General features: G+C 48.6%; 1 protein-coding gene across 10 annotated transcripts in view; it reads right to left on the bottom strand.

Moving 5' to 3' along the window:
• ETV6 (ETS variant transcription factor 6) overlaps positions 1-3572 on the bottom strand; it is a 203623-nt gene extending 200051 nt beyond the window's left edge. For 2 of the 10 annotated variants that reach the window (XR_014784509.1, XR_014784510.1), the window contains exon 1: positions 419-3572. Coding sequence is in view for 4 of the 10 variants with exons in the window: in XM_084811335.1 (XP_084667461.1) it covers positions 2348-3538 (1191 nt within the window). In the remaining 6 variants the exon portion in view is untranslated. The remainder of the gene's footprint in view (positions 1-418) is intronic. The other 8 variants (XM_084811335.1, XM_084811334.1, XM_084811328.1 and 5 more) reach the window with 7 other exon arrangements.
• Positions 3573-14206: the final 10634 nt, after the last annotated feature.

Raw genomic sequence — 14206 nt, 5'->3', positions numbered from 1 at the left:
ACCCACTGAAACTGAAATCTGGGGCGTGAAGCAATATAGCTTGTCCTGAAGAAAAATATAAATCAAAGCATAAATCAGTGAAATAAAAAAGGCACTCTGCCGCTTGTATATGGATCCTTGCGATTAGACATGTCCGCACTGCAAAACGATAAAAAAGATTCTCAAATGTATATAGGTGCCTGCCACTTACTATGCCATTGCTCTACAGTCCAAGAAATGTTAGCTTTCAAAGTGCTTATACATGGTTTAGGCTGCAATCCTATTCATACTTACTTGGGAGCAAGTCCTACTGAAATCACTGGGACATACTTTTAAACATAGGACCAGCTTACATGAGCATGAACACACAGCATTTCCCTCACATAATACTAACACACATGCCCTGAGATAAAGCTATACAACCACACTTAGTACTTACATAGAATGTTCACGCACTTTACAGACGTTATCTCAGGATTCCTTAAAACGGCTCTTGAAAGGCGGGCCAGTGGTTTCACCCCCATATTGCAGATGAGGAGGCGGATGTCCTCACTTAGTAGGGAGCACGTCCCATCCAGCTCAAGCAGGGCTTGCTTCGCATAGCACAACACCAGTTTCAACCTACTAGAGTCCCAGCTATTGTGAGATGCAGTTCCAAGGGGACACAGAGAGAAGTGTACCAAGCGCAAAAGCACAAACCTGCCACATGCCAGAAACTTCTACAAAAGGATAGCTGGTGGATATGAAAAGTTGCATTCCAGAAACAGCAATATCTTCTCTTTTGAGAGCTGTTTTTGTGAAGTGCCTAAGAGTGTGAACGGTAAAGCCATCAATTCAAGTATTACCATATTCCAAGAAACCTTATCTAGGTGGCCTTATGCAAGCCACTGTAGGCTTGGAGCTTGAGCCCCTGCACACTGACTGAAGTAAGTCTCAAGGAACTCAAGAGTGCACAGGATTACAACCTCAGACTTTCTGAGAACAATGCCTTATTGAATCAAAAGCAGCACACAAATTTATGAGTACTAGATAACAAAATACCCTTTCTGGTTGCACAGAAATGTATAACCAAATATATTCAAAAGCAATTTGGAACGTGCATTCCATGAAATAGCTCACCCAAACAATGCTTAGTTCGAGTACGATCTGAACTCCTTGGCCACTTAACAACTTATTTCACTCTATCAAACCTTTCAGAAAACTTGGAAGAAAGTTTCTTAAAGCAAGAAATGCTATACATTTCAGGCAACGAATAAGTAAATTATCCAAACCGCAAATTTATGCAGTCATAGCACTATACTATTTAATTAACTTTTAAAAAATAATGTGTTGACGCAAGGTCATTTTACATGTCAAACTGTAGGAGCTCGCTCGCTCTCCTATAGTGATCTCAAAATAATGTGATATTGGCCCTTTAACTGTCAGAAGGCCACTCACATTGGTCAAAGTTGCCCAAGTCTGATAACAGTGGAAAAATGTTGAAAATTAAGAAGGCACCATATGCGAAAAAGCCCTCTGTATATAGAATTACAAATCCTATGTCCAATATTCTTAAAACACGGAGCCCTTGAAAACAAGCTCTCCTCCTGGCAGCCCAATCTTATATACATTTACTTGGGAGCAAGCCTCTTTGAGCTGAATAGGGCTCATTTCTGAGCAAACGTCCCTAGGATCAGGCTTGGCAACATTCGCAGCCCACTCCTATGAGCGCCTACTCAGTAGGCTACAGTTCTCTGCACATCTACATGGAGAAAATCCCACTGAACTAGTAACACTTACTTGCGAGGAAACATGCCTCGGATCCCGCTGCACGTCCGCTGCCCCCTACACAGGTTTGCTCCCAAGCAAGCATGCACAGGGACCTTCAGCGACTACTAGCTAGTGCTGTGCCGGGTGGGGGGGCCGGGTCTTTTTCGAGGTGCGGAGCTTCGCTAGGTTTCGAGTTTGGGGGGGTAAAACTTTTTCTTCTCCCAGTGGCACAGAAACTCCACACCGACTCCGGACCTCCCTGCGCAAGACACCAGCGGCGCGATGAACCCCCACTCCGCGTTCGCAGCCAGAACCGCACATGCGAGCGAACAGAAGACAAGCCGGGCTCCCCCCGGTTAACGCGGAGCGACCTGCGCGGCGCTCCTGGCGGAGGACGCGGCCCGGGAGAAAAGAGCGTCACGCCGAAGCCGGCGGGGGAAGAAGGCGCAGCGCCCGCGCGCTTGTTTCCGCCCCGGCGCGGCTCCTCGAAGCCGTCCGATGCGTGGCAAGCGCGCGCCCCCCTCCCGAAAGGCAGGGTCGCCGCGCCGAAGTGGGTCCGCGTCTTGGCAGGGAGGATCAGAACTGGAGAGTTACCTTGACACAGCACTGGCCGGGACCCTCAGACATGTCTCAGGAGAGGGGGGCACGAGGAGGCCAGGAAGCTCTCCGCTTTCTTTTTCTTCTTCCTTCCTTCCTTCCTTCCTCGCTTCCTTCCTTCCTCCCTTCCCTCCCTCCCTCCCTCTTCCTGCAGCCCCGGCGCAAACCCTTTCCCGGCCAGCCGCGGGCGCTTCACCGAGAAGGGCCTCCGCTCCCCGCCCCCAGAAGGCAGCCCCGCGAGGCGCGCAGCGGACCTGCCCCGCGAGAGGGCTCTGGCATGGCTCCGCGCCGCGCGCTGGCTCCGCGGCGCGGAATGGGGCGGCGCGGCGCGCTTCGGGGTGCCGGGAGCGCCGCAGCAGCGAGGGGGCGCGCCCTCCGCGCCCGGCCTCCGCGCCCCGCGGACGTGGGGATTCCCCCTGCCCCGGGAGAGGCAGGCGGAGAGGCGGGCGCGGGGGACGCGGCTCCTCCTCGCTCGTGGGTCTGGAGAGCTTCTGGGCTGAAAAGTGACGTGAGTTCCCAGCACCGAGCTCTGCCTCTTAAAGGCGCCGGATCCGCCCGGAAATTGAAAGAAGGCCCGAGCTCGGGTTGCGGGAGCGCAGCAAAGCGGGGCGCGGGCGCGGAAGCGCGGGCCGGCAGTCCCCAAAGCGCGCTCCGCGGGGGGCGAACCCCAGCGGCGAAGCCCCGGGGACAGCAAAGCGCGGAAGCCGCGAGCAGGGCCGGGCCGGGCCGGGCCGGCCTCGCCACAGGACCCGCGTGAAAGCGGAGGCTGCGCTGCGCTGCGCACAGCTGCCTGCGCCTGAGGGCGCCGTCCTGCGCCTGTTTCGCGGGGAAGACGCCCCACAGCCCCCGGCACGGCTGGCTGGGGAGCGCCGGCCGCTGTAGGGCTCCTTTCTGCCCCACAGGCGCAGGACGGCGCCCTACGTCCCACTGCATGGGGGGGGTTACTTCCGAGGAAGTGCGCCCTGGGCTCGGAGTGGCGCAGCCCGGCCCGGTGATTCAGAGGGGCTCCGCCGCAGCGCGCGCATCCGCGCATCCTCGAGGCGCGACCCTGCCCATGTTTCCCGGGATGCGAACTCCGCCGCGCACAGCGCGATTCACTTCCGAGTGCGGGAATGCACGACCCAGCTGCGGCCGTGTGCGCGCCGGCTTGGGAGGAAGCCCCGCCGCGCTCGGCCGGGCTGCGCAGCAGAGGGGCGGCTGCAACCCCGGGCATATTCACGGGGTGGTGCGAGGTCCCCGCTGCTCCCATAAGGCCCTTCCCACCGAGTAAGCCTTCGCGGGGTCAGCCCGAATCGGGGGGGGGGGAGGGGGGCGAGGACGCAGAACAGAATGGAAGTGGCGGGGGAGGGGCGTTGCAGAAATCGAAATAAGATTCGGACTTCTGGGTAAGGCTGAGCAGAGGAGAGGGGTTGGGGATGACGTGGGCTGATCCCCGTGGTTTAAAAAGTCGAATAAAAGAGGGGAGGCGAGGGACGCAAGGCACCCGCCCTTTGTCGGAGGGCTGCTCCGTGCGGCCTCTTTAAGAGACCCTACCGGGAAATGAGCGCTTGGGTTGCACAAACGGAGCACGGGAGGGGGGCTGCCCGGTGCGCGCCCGCCGACGAGACAAAGGCGGGGGGGCGGAGGAACCCGGGGGGGGCAATCGCCCGGCAAAACCAGAAAAGTGGCGGAGGGGGAGAACCTGGGGAGCGGAGGGCACCCTGTACTTGATCCCCCAACTGCGCCCGAAGCGGGGAAGCGGCTTTTCCTTTCTAATAGCCAGAGCAAAAGCATGACGCGACGAAAGCGCTGCCTGCGCTTCGCGCTTTCTCCCCGCTCCCAGACGCAGCCGCATCCCCCCCCTCGGATGGGGATTCGCAAACGTCTGTCCGAAATCATCTTCCGGTTTTTGAGAGGGGGGCTTCGGGCGTCTCAGAAGGCAGCCTGCTCCCTGCTTCGCCGCCACTCTCCCTCTTGTAGGCGGAAAAGGGGGCGCAGCCTGCGCCCGTGCGCGCTGGCGGGCAAGGAAGCCCCACCGGGCTGGCGCTCTGGTGAAGCGCGCGCGGGCTGCCCGCTCAGCGAGACCCTCTGCTGACTCGCCTTGGCCGATTACCCAAAGGCTCGCGCTTAACGCAGCCGGGCGGCAACGAGACCTGCCCGCGTTGTGCTCCGCTGCTGTTTTGGAGAGAAGTTATCGCCGCGTCTGTGCACGTGCATGGGGCAGACATAATCGGCGAAACATCTGACGCAGTGGGAGCCGTGTGAAATGCAGTCCACAACAACGTTAGGATAATGTGATTTGGCCTAGAACTCAGACTTGTGTGGTATCTGTTCAATTTCCTGTTGGGAAATTGGGATAACTCTCGTGTCTGGAAAAAAAGAAGAGCAACATATGGACTGTGTTTCTCTGGCCTGGTTTTCACTACCATCCCGCCTGCACTCATCACTTGAGTTTGCTATCAGAGGGAGTGACAATAGAGAAGCAGCGCTATGTAGTGAGAAAAGGGGCCGACTTCCGTCTTGCATGGTGGTCTAGTTGTTAGTTTGTTCCTTCTCAAAATCCCTATGGTCCACCATTTTGTTTTACATCTACAAAGCAATATCTCTTATAGTATATATTAGTTATGCCATGTTAAAAGATCCCGAGTCTGCATTCTCTTTTAAGAATGTAAGAAGTGCCTTGCTGGATCATAGCAAGATCCTTTTGGTTCTTTTTCTTTTCCTTTGCAAAAATCCCAGCAGGCACACTGGTTATCCATCAGAAATTGTCCAGTGCTGGATGACAAACTTTCTTTGCTGACCTGCAGCACAGTGGTCCAAATAGTTTCCTGGTCCAAATCCACAGTGCTGGATTTGGACCAGGAAACTATACCTCTCATGGTTGTTGGAAGCGTGCATTGCACTGCATACCTTGGAGAAAGCACAGGGTACAAATTTAGAGTAAATGAACTAATATATCCAGAACTTGCATTTTTCCCTGAGCCATATTACAAAGAGTTCTTAATGAGCCAGAGATAGTAGTTAATATGAATTCCATGATGACACATAGTTTACAGGATAAGCATGAATGCAGTGAATTATTTATTTTGAGACATGCATATCCCAGTTTATCTTTTTAAAAAGTCCAAAAGAGAGCAATCCTATGGCCCCTAGACAGCATCTGGGGGGACATAGGATTATTCGGTTTCTGGGATCCGAGGTCAGAAACAGGGCTCTGACCTCAGAGCCCAGAAACCATACTCCCTTCCCCCTCGGAGCCAGTGCAGTTCTGGCTACATCGCCACGCTCAGAAACAGCGTGGAGATGGGGAAAGGGGGCGTTCCCAGGGGAGGGGAGGAGACTGGGGCATCGGCCCTATGACATTTCCTATGGCTGCCCCAGCCTCCTTCTTTCCCCCTCCGAAGTGCCATGGCTAAATAGGAGAAATCGCATGTCTAGCAGAAATGCAGGGCAGCTAGAGAGCGGAGGCTCCAGCCGCCCTGCATTAGATACACAGCAGCCTCTGCGTTCAGAGGCTGCCAACTATCTTCATAGAATTGTGCCCTAAGGGTGCAATCCTATGCAAGTTTAGGCAGAAAAAAGGCCTACAGCTCTCAGCTGGCTGGCTGGGGAATGCTGGAAGTTGTACAATGCCTAGCATACCTCCAGCCAGCCATAAGATTGTACCCTTACAGGAAGAAAACTAAAGGTGCAATCCTATGCATGTTTAGACATTTAAAAAATCCTACAACTCCCAGCATTCCCCAGCCAGACTTTTTTCTGTCTATACATGCATACGATCGCACCCTAAAACTGCCAAAACCATCAAAAATATGAACCTTATAAAATAGCACAGCATCAAATAATAAAACAATGCAGGCATATTCCCGTAATAAGTATTCTAAGGATAGCACAAAATCAGTAAAGGGCATTTGATTAATTTGTGTGCTTAAAATTATTGTTAGGCTGCCTTTAAGGGTAGAACCCTCTCAAGGTGGCATACAAGATAAAAACTATACAAAATATGGCATAACCCATCAGAACAGCAGCCTCCCCCCCCCCCCGCAACATCATCCAAATAGCCAGGTATTTGCCAAGTACCTAAAACATGCACTGATGGTGCCATGTGAGGAAAGTACTCCACAGGGTTAGTGTCATGACTAAGGAGGCCCTGTCCCTCATAGCCAACCACCATGCCTCCATGGGGACGATGCAGAGTATGACCTCAGATGCTGAACAGAGAGCTAGAGGGGGCACATGCGGCAGAGGGCAGCCCACAAATACCCAGGCCCTAAGCCAGCCTTCCCCAACTCAGCGCACTGTAGTTCATGTGATGGACTACAACTTCCAGCATGAGTTGCAGTCCAACACATCTGGAGGACACCAGGTCGGGGAAAGCTGACCTAAGACTTTTAGGACTTTAAAGGTAAGAAACAGCACATTAAACTAGGCCCAGAAACAAGTACATAAGCAGTCAAGACAGAACAGGATCCAATGAAAATGAGAGGTAGAGTTGAATATTACTGATGACATCTTGGCCCAATTCTCCAGACGACTTCACTCAGCAGTTTCACGGTAGATGTTTAAAACCATGGAGGATAAGAGGAGGCCTGCACGAGTACTCCATGATAGTAAGCTAATACCCACAAGGCAGAGAAATAGTCCTTTAGCACCACCTTCTGGGACCTGCTTTCGGAGCCATCTAAGTACGGTGTCCACCTGAGCGCCAATCCTGCAATGCAGCCCAGAGGGATACCATAGTTAGTGGTTTAAAAAAAATGCCATCAGAACTCCAGGAGCATCAGCACAATCACACTGCACCTCTCCATCTCCCAGTGTAAGCCATTCGCTAGGGTGACCACGGTAGTTTATATCCTAAAACCAGATGAAAGGGATTCAGGAAACCCCATACACACTCAAACACGCTGCCTAAGGGGTTCCTCACATGGAGCTTTTATCCTGCTATTGAGATGGCTCTCTCTCGGAAGTTTGCGGGCTCTTTAGATGATGCCATTACCCTCCAGGGTGTCTCCCCCCATTTCCCCCAGCCTATCCCGTGTTTTCCCCAAACACAAAAAAAGTGGTATTTTATCCAGCCCACGGAACAGGAGCAACATGACCTCCCCGTGAAATTCTCCGATAGCGGGAGAAACCGCTGTGTCTGCCTGCTGTGGGTGTTTGTTTTCAGTTGTTGGGGCATGGTCAGGATGAGATTTGACAGGTGTGAGGGCAAGAATCACCTGCCGATTGAGTCTCCTGCCTCCGCATTTCTCAATCGGAGGGAGAAGAGGGTAAACTGCCTCCCTGCAACGAAGGGAGACACATCTGACCCCCCACCCCACCAAGCTCAGAGCAACTTCCTCTGTTGTTTCAGAGCACCCTGTTCAGTGGGGCTTGGTCCCAAGTAAGTGTGCTGAGGGTTGCAGACTTACAGGATGAGCTTATGACTATTCAGAAGTAAATCCCACTGAGTTCAATGTGGTTTACTCCCAAGTAAGTGTGTCCAGGATTGCAGACTTATACCATGGTATAATCTGTACTCAGAAGTAAGTCAGAGGTTTCCTGGGGTCTGCAAGAAAACAGTACAGCAGAAGTTAAGTTGCGAAAACAAGATTCCCCCCTCTCCTTCGCACACATGCCAGGGGGCGAGGAAGGCACTCCCTCAGTTCAAACCACGTGGCTGCTGCCCTGTAAAGAAGCTCTTCCTAATCCCACAAAGAAACCGGAAGCAGGAAGCTCCGGAAAGGATGTGGTTTTTTGCGGGATTTTGCTTAATGTAGAAACACCCTAAGCATTGGATATTCAAAGTAGCTGGTAATTACCTAAGTCAGAAAGTCCAAGTACAGTTGCTAGAGTATGTTTTTATTCTATAGTATTTTTATTCTTGCCCTCAAGCACTGAAAACCCTGAGCCCCTGAAAAATCATCACATACTGTCCAAGAGATATGTTGGATATTAAGGGCGCAATCCTAAGTAGATAGGCGGCCACCTCCAACCTCGGAGGCGATTGCCTATGCAAAGCAAGGCAGGAAAAGCACGGGGGGATTGTTCCCTCCGCGCCTCTCCTGCCTTGCTCTTTTTCGCTAGACAGTTGTTTTTGGCTGTGTAGCAGCAAGGGGGCCGACCCGGAGGGGAAGCTGCCGTACGACACATTGAATATGTCGTATGCACAGCTCCGCTCTCCCCGCCCTGGAACGCCCCCAGCCCCATCCCTTTCCAGCCACTCAAAGCGTGGAGGACAGGGCTTCTCCATGCTGCCTCAGTGGCAGCGCAAATGTGGGGGGAGATCGGATTTCTGGGAAACAACCTCGGAGCACAGGCTCCGAGGTTGGTTCCCGGAATAAAGCATGTCCTATGGCCCACTAGACAATGTCTAGTGGCTATAGGATTGCTCCCTTAACATATTAGATTTCCCTCCCTCTCTTTTCAGTTTATGTTTGGAGATTTTTGTTGTTCTCATTGCGCCATCACATTTTACCAACATATCTCTGCAATTCAAGAAGCTAAAAAAGTATATTTTTTACATTATTTAAAGACCCCCTTCCAGCGATGTATGGTTCCTCATCCTTCTAGGACTAGGATTCTGGGTACGTATGGCTATGAGTTGGATCAGGGCAAAAAACTGGCATTCTACTCAATTTAACAAAATAAGAATCTGCGGACCCTAAGGCCTCTAGATAATTACAAAAGAAATGTGAAATTGCATACATACCAATTAATTTATATGTATGTATGTATATGTGTGTGTATTCACACACACACACACACACGTATATACAAACACATGCCCCACAGGGCTTGGATGGATGGATGGATGGATGGATGGATAGATAGATAGATAGATCTCAAAGGCCCATGGTCATAACAATTAACGATATACAGAAAAATAGGGTACAATATTCAGCAGATTAAAAAAAACAACAGGTATCTTGGTAATAGTGAACAATACCCTGATCCTAATAAACTTGAAATATTTTATCTTCTGCCACAGCAAATCTATTGCCATTTCTTTAACATTTTCTTTCTTTATAAGCCAAAAAATGTAGGGAACCCAGCCAACACCCCCACACACACCCTTTCCAGGCACACTGCTGTTACCAGGAGAGTTCAGTATGTGCTTAAATATCACCTGTTGATATCAATGAAAGTTAAAGATAAGCAACTTTGGCTGAATCATGCTTGCAGTTCTTAACCAAATTCAAAGACAAGTCTACTACAAACAAATAGTGTAAAGAAACAACAGCATGTTTCAAACTCTAATCACTAGATGTGGTCCAGCCAAAAATAAGTACTTTTAAGGTCCACTGATTTCAATGGGGGGAGACTTACCCACTGAAATCAGAAGACTTAAACGTGCTTAACATTGCAGGACTGTGGTCAACTTTTTATCAAGGGATATTTTAGAAAAGTAAATAATAACTACATACATACTTAAACAACTATCAGAATGCTTCTATCGTATACTAAAAATATTAAAAGAGTAAAATTAGGTGCCACAACTTCCAATAACTTGAACACAAAAAATTCATCTAAAGTAAACTACAATTTACAAAAATTGGTCAAACTCTTAATTTTTTATATACAAATAAATCTTAAAACCACAGATAAAGTGCTTAAATAATTGGAACACTCTTCTCTCGAGCTCAAGGAAATTGCTTTATCAAGCCATTATTCATATACCAATAGATGCAAGTTAACTAAGAAAATACTTGCTAATTCAAAGTGCACAGAATTTCTCCAGTTAGTTTTGAATTTTCTATCCAGTAAAGGAGACAAACAATGAATCAGAACAGTAGGGTTGGAAGGGGCCTATAAGACCATCGAGTCCAACCCCCTGCATAGGATGTGCCGTACCAGCATTTCAGCCCTCCCTGCCCCGATGCGTCCCCCGGAACATTCCGTTTGGCCACTCCGCACTCCTCTTGTGAGCATGGAGCATGGGACTGTTGTGCGCTGCCTGTGAGGCAGCACGGAAGCAGGAGAAGGTTGGTTCTGCGAGAACCAACCTCGGAGTGTGGGCTTCGAGGTCGGTTCCTGGAAAACCAGATATCCTATGGTTGTCTAGCCGCTGACTAGCGGCCATAGGATTGCTCCCTCCATGAATATACTGCAATTATTTTAAGCTGCTGGCAATCTACGTTTCATGTCTCTCCCCTGATTTAATGGCCTTTGATAAAGTTATCCTCAATCAATTCATCTATAGTGTTGCATGCATCCTCTTTGGATAGGCAAAATGACCTTCTCTCAAGGCTTTTGGACAACCTGCTAGCTAAAGGTTCTTGCTGAATATCCTTTGATGGCTCGTGGTTAGTAGCTGATGTACACTGCAATTGCTTGAATGAAACAGGTTGGCGGTTTGGATGTAGCTAGTGAAAGAAACATATTTTGATTCTGTTGCAAGCTGGCTGGCGAGATTTATTTATTTATTTATTAACAGTTATATCCTGCCTCATCTGCTAAAACGTCATCAAAGCAGTGTACAACGATTTAAAACAATAAACTCCTGCAACAATAAAAACAAGAACAGTCAAAATATTAAAACATTAGAAACTACAGGTGGCTGGAACCTGTAGGGGAGGGAGCCCAAGTATGTTCTCTTGAGAAAACTGATATGGCATTAAAGACTAGCACTGTCTGGCTGGTTGTCAGGGCTGGACGGGTAGGGGGTGGGCACAAGTTGTGCCAGGGAATCAGGGGTGAGGGGCCAAGCCAGGAATCAGAGCTGAAGGACACACTGAATACACCAGAACCGTAAGCCTGCTGTTTTTTTCAGGCAAAGTGTCAGCCCAAATAGGAAGGCCTTCATCACCCTTCCTATCTAGGAGGGCCCAATGCCCAGCTCAGAGCCTGAGAAAACTACTGCCTAGGAAGATGCGCCAATCCGCAATTCTACTGGTTCACCAGACAGGGCAGCAGCGCACAAAGGCGGGGGCTCCCAGTTCTAACCCAGGCAGCTCCTATCTCCTAAGTTGGGATGCAAGAGGCATTTGTTTCAGTTTGGTTTTGATCAGGACTTACCCAGTTCACACCTTCCGGACTGAACACGGACTCAGACGCAATCTCTGGTTGAAATCTGTACATTTCTGAGCTTGCAATGTGATTCACAGACCAACCCCCCCCCCCGAACATTTGACAGCATGCATGCATTTCAAAAACAAGTACATTTCAAAACGAGTACATTTCGAAAATGAATACATCCCAAAAATGCACACGATTGATGCGTACATTTGGAAAAATATGCATGAGAAGAAGCACAGATTTTCATGCATAAAGAAAAAAACCAAGCTTGCAATCTGAAAAAGGCTCGAGTCGAAACGAGCTTCAAGATGGAATTTGTTTTTATTTTATTTTATTGCATTTATACCCCGCCTTTTTTCCTCTTGCAAGGAACCCAAGGCGGCTTACATCATCCACCTCCTCTCCGTTTTATCCTCACAACATCAACCCTGTGAGGTGGGTTGGGCTGAGAGTCTGTGACTGGCCCAAAGTCACCCAGTGAGCTTCCATGGCCGAGTGGGGACTAGAACCCGGATCTCCCAGCTCCTAGTCCAACACTCTTGAGTCTGGCTGATCTGCACATTCCTCGCCCTAGGGTGCTTCCTGACAGAGGGCTCCTACCAGTCAAAAGGCATCATGCAGCTATACTGTCTGTTTCTCCTTAATGGATTTTCTTCTATAAGAGAAAGATGGAAGAAATGGTGGAAAAACACAGGAGGGTTACAAGTGGAAGTTGACCGTGTCTGGACCCCTGTTAAATTCCATTGTATTACATCATAAAAACCTCGTCTGGAAGCACCCTTAAGTGTCTGCTTGCTCTATCATGCTCAACTAGTATAGTGGGTTACACCAGAAGATGGTGAAGAGTACAGTGAGTTTTCACAGTCATGTTCTGCACAGTTTATTGAGTGCAGGGAGACTTATGTTAACCTAGAATAGAGCGCAGCTCATAGATGCTTAAAGTAGGCTGCCTCAAACAGGAAAGTTTGAAAACCAGGCAAGGCCAGTTTTGCAAGCGTGAAGCTGTTTGATTCTTGCCTGGTTGCAAGAATATGGTACCTCAGATAAGAGCGTAGTGTTCTGTCTCTGTGAAGAGCTGGGAAGCTTTCGGGCCTAGACTGGAATGCTGGGGCTCTTTCTCTAAGAAAGTAAAGTATTGCCTTGACTGTGATGTTTTATGCATCCACTAGGGCATGGACAAAAAGGTATCTAAGCATTGTTTAAAGCATGCCAAGTTGGTCTCACCCAAGGGGAATCTGTGCACATACCAACTTAGAGAACTGATTATCAGTCTGTGGAGAGGCGTCCAGTGTATCTTGATTGGGACCGAAATACAAGCGTGGCTGTGGGGGGAAGTTGCCAACTTCAGTCAGCACAAGGGACATTCGAGGTTCTTTGCTCTGCTTTATTTCTGCATCCATTTACTAACACACGTGTAATCAATAAACTGTTAAAATGATCTGTTTGTGACTTTGTCTCACTTTGCCTTATCCTGAATCTATTTTGGTAAGCATCCTGACAAGGTCTGGATCTCAGATTAACACGACGAGTACATATCTAAATAAACAGATATTGCAAAGATACGTAAGACTCCAGTGTGCTCTCTTTACAAGAAGAAAATTGATCCTGGAAAAAGCTATCCCTAAGACCTCTTACCACTTGAGGGGAGTGGGGAGGTATGAATTTTTGTTTTTTTTCAATTAAACTTAAAATAATGCTCATCTTTTGACAGCAGAAGATCTCCATATTCCATCTTGAAGCTCCTTCCGACTCGAGCCTTTTTCAGATTGCAAGCTTGATTTTTTCAAAGATTGTTATGCCTGTCCTTTCTCAGATGTAACTCAGTTTGAACCAGGGACCATCTGTCAAAGAATGTACCGGCTACTAAATTAGAATCATGGCTCACAGAGATAGAGAGAACAAGCTGGGGTCTTCCATGCAGAACCTTTTTACCAATGCACCAAGCATTCCTTTGTTTCTTTCCAAACCCACACCAAGATCTTTATCATAAACATATCATATTATCTACCTGCCCTGCCTTTATCTTTTCCCCATCTGTATCTGCTTTGCAATCCTTAAGTGGGACGCTTGCTTAGCTCCTTCTTTTCTTCATTAGCAGAGCATGTTATGTTTCGCCTTCAAAACCAAAGAGCAGTTACTAATCAACATGCAATTACTGTTCCATACTCCTTGAATTACCCAAGAGCAGGCTTCCCCAACCTGGCACCCTCCAGATATGTTGGACTGCAACTCCCATTGTCCCCAGGAAACGTGGGTGGGAATGATGGGAGTTGTAGTCCAACACGTCTGGAAGATGTTGGGTTGGGGATGGCTACCTGAGAGAATTTCAGGGACAGGTCTTGGTATGACAAGTTCTAGTAACATATACCACATTTATTAAGAATGTATTTTCTCCTATTTACTTCAGAGCGGTCTCAACTCTTCCTTTGATGATGATGATTAGTAGTAGTAGTAGCAGTATACATAGTGCTTCCACAGAATAGCATAGGCAAAGGTCATAGAATAGTAGGGCTGGAAGGGGCCTGCAAGGCCATCGAGTCCAACCCCCTGCTCAATGCAGGAATCCAAGTCAGACAGGTTAAAGAGCTTTCAGTCTAAATTTTGACACAGTGGGAAGAGGAAAAAGAGAGAGGAGCATAAAAAATTATGTCTGCATGAATACTAAGATTACATTATTATGGGGAAAAAATAATGAGAGTGGGCATGATACAGCCAGTGTTAAGCACTTTTAAGGCCCATGGATTGCAGTGGAAGAATTAGGCAGCTGCTTAACTCTCTTGCAATACAATCAATGGGATTTAAAGGTATGTAAAATCCCCTGGATCATACACAATGTGTATTCTATGCTTTATTTTTATTTATATTTAAATATGAAATGCAACAAATAAAATGTCCCTGCTTTTAC

This window comes from Heloderma suspectum, chromosome 7, assembly GCF_057233095.1.
Source record: "Heloderma suspectum isolate Gila_16-S chromosome 7, 16-S_ref, whole genome shotgun sequence".
NCBI lineage: Eukaryota > Metazoa > Chordata > Lepidosauria > Squamata > Helodermatidae > Heloderma > Heloderma suspectum.
The sequence above is the reverse complement of the archived record's forward strand: the minus strand, read 5'-3'. Positions and strand labels throughout refer to the sequence as shown.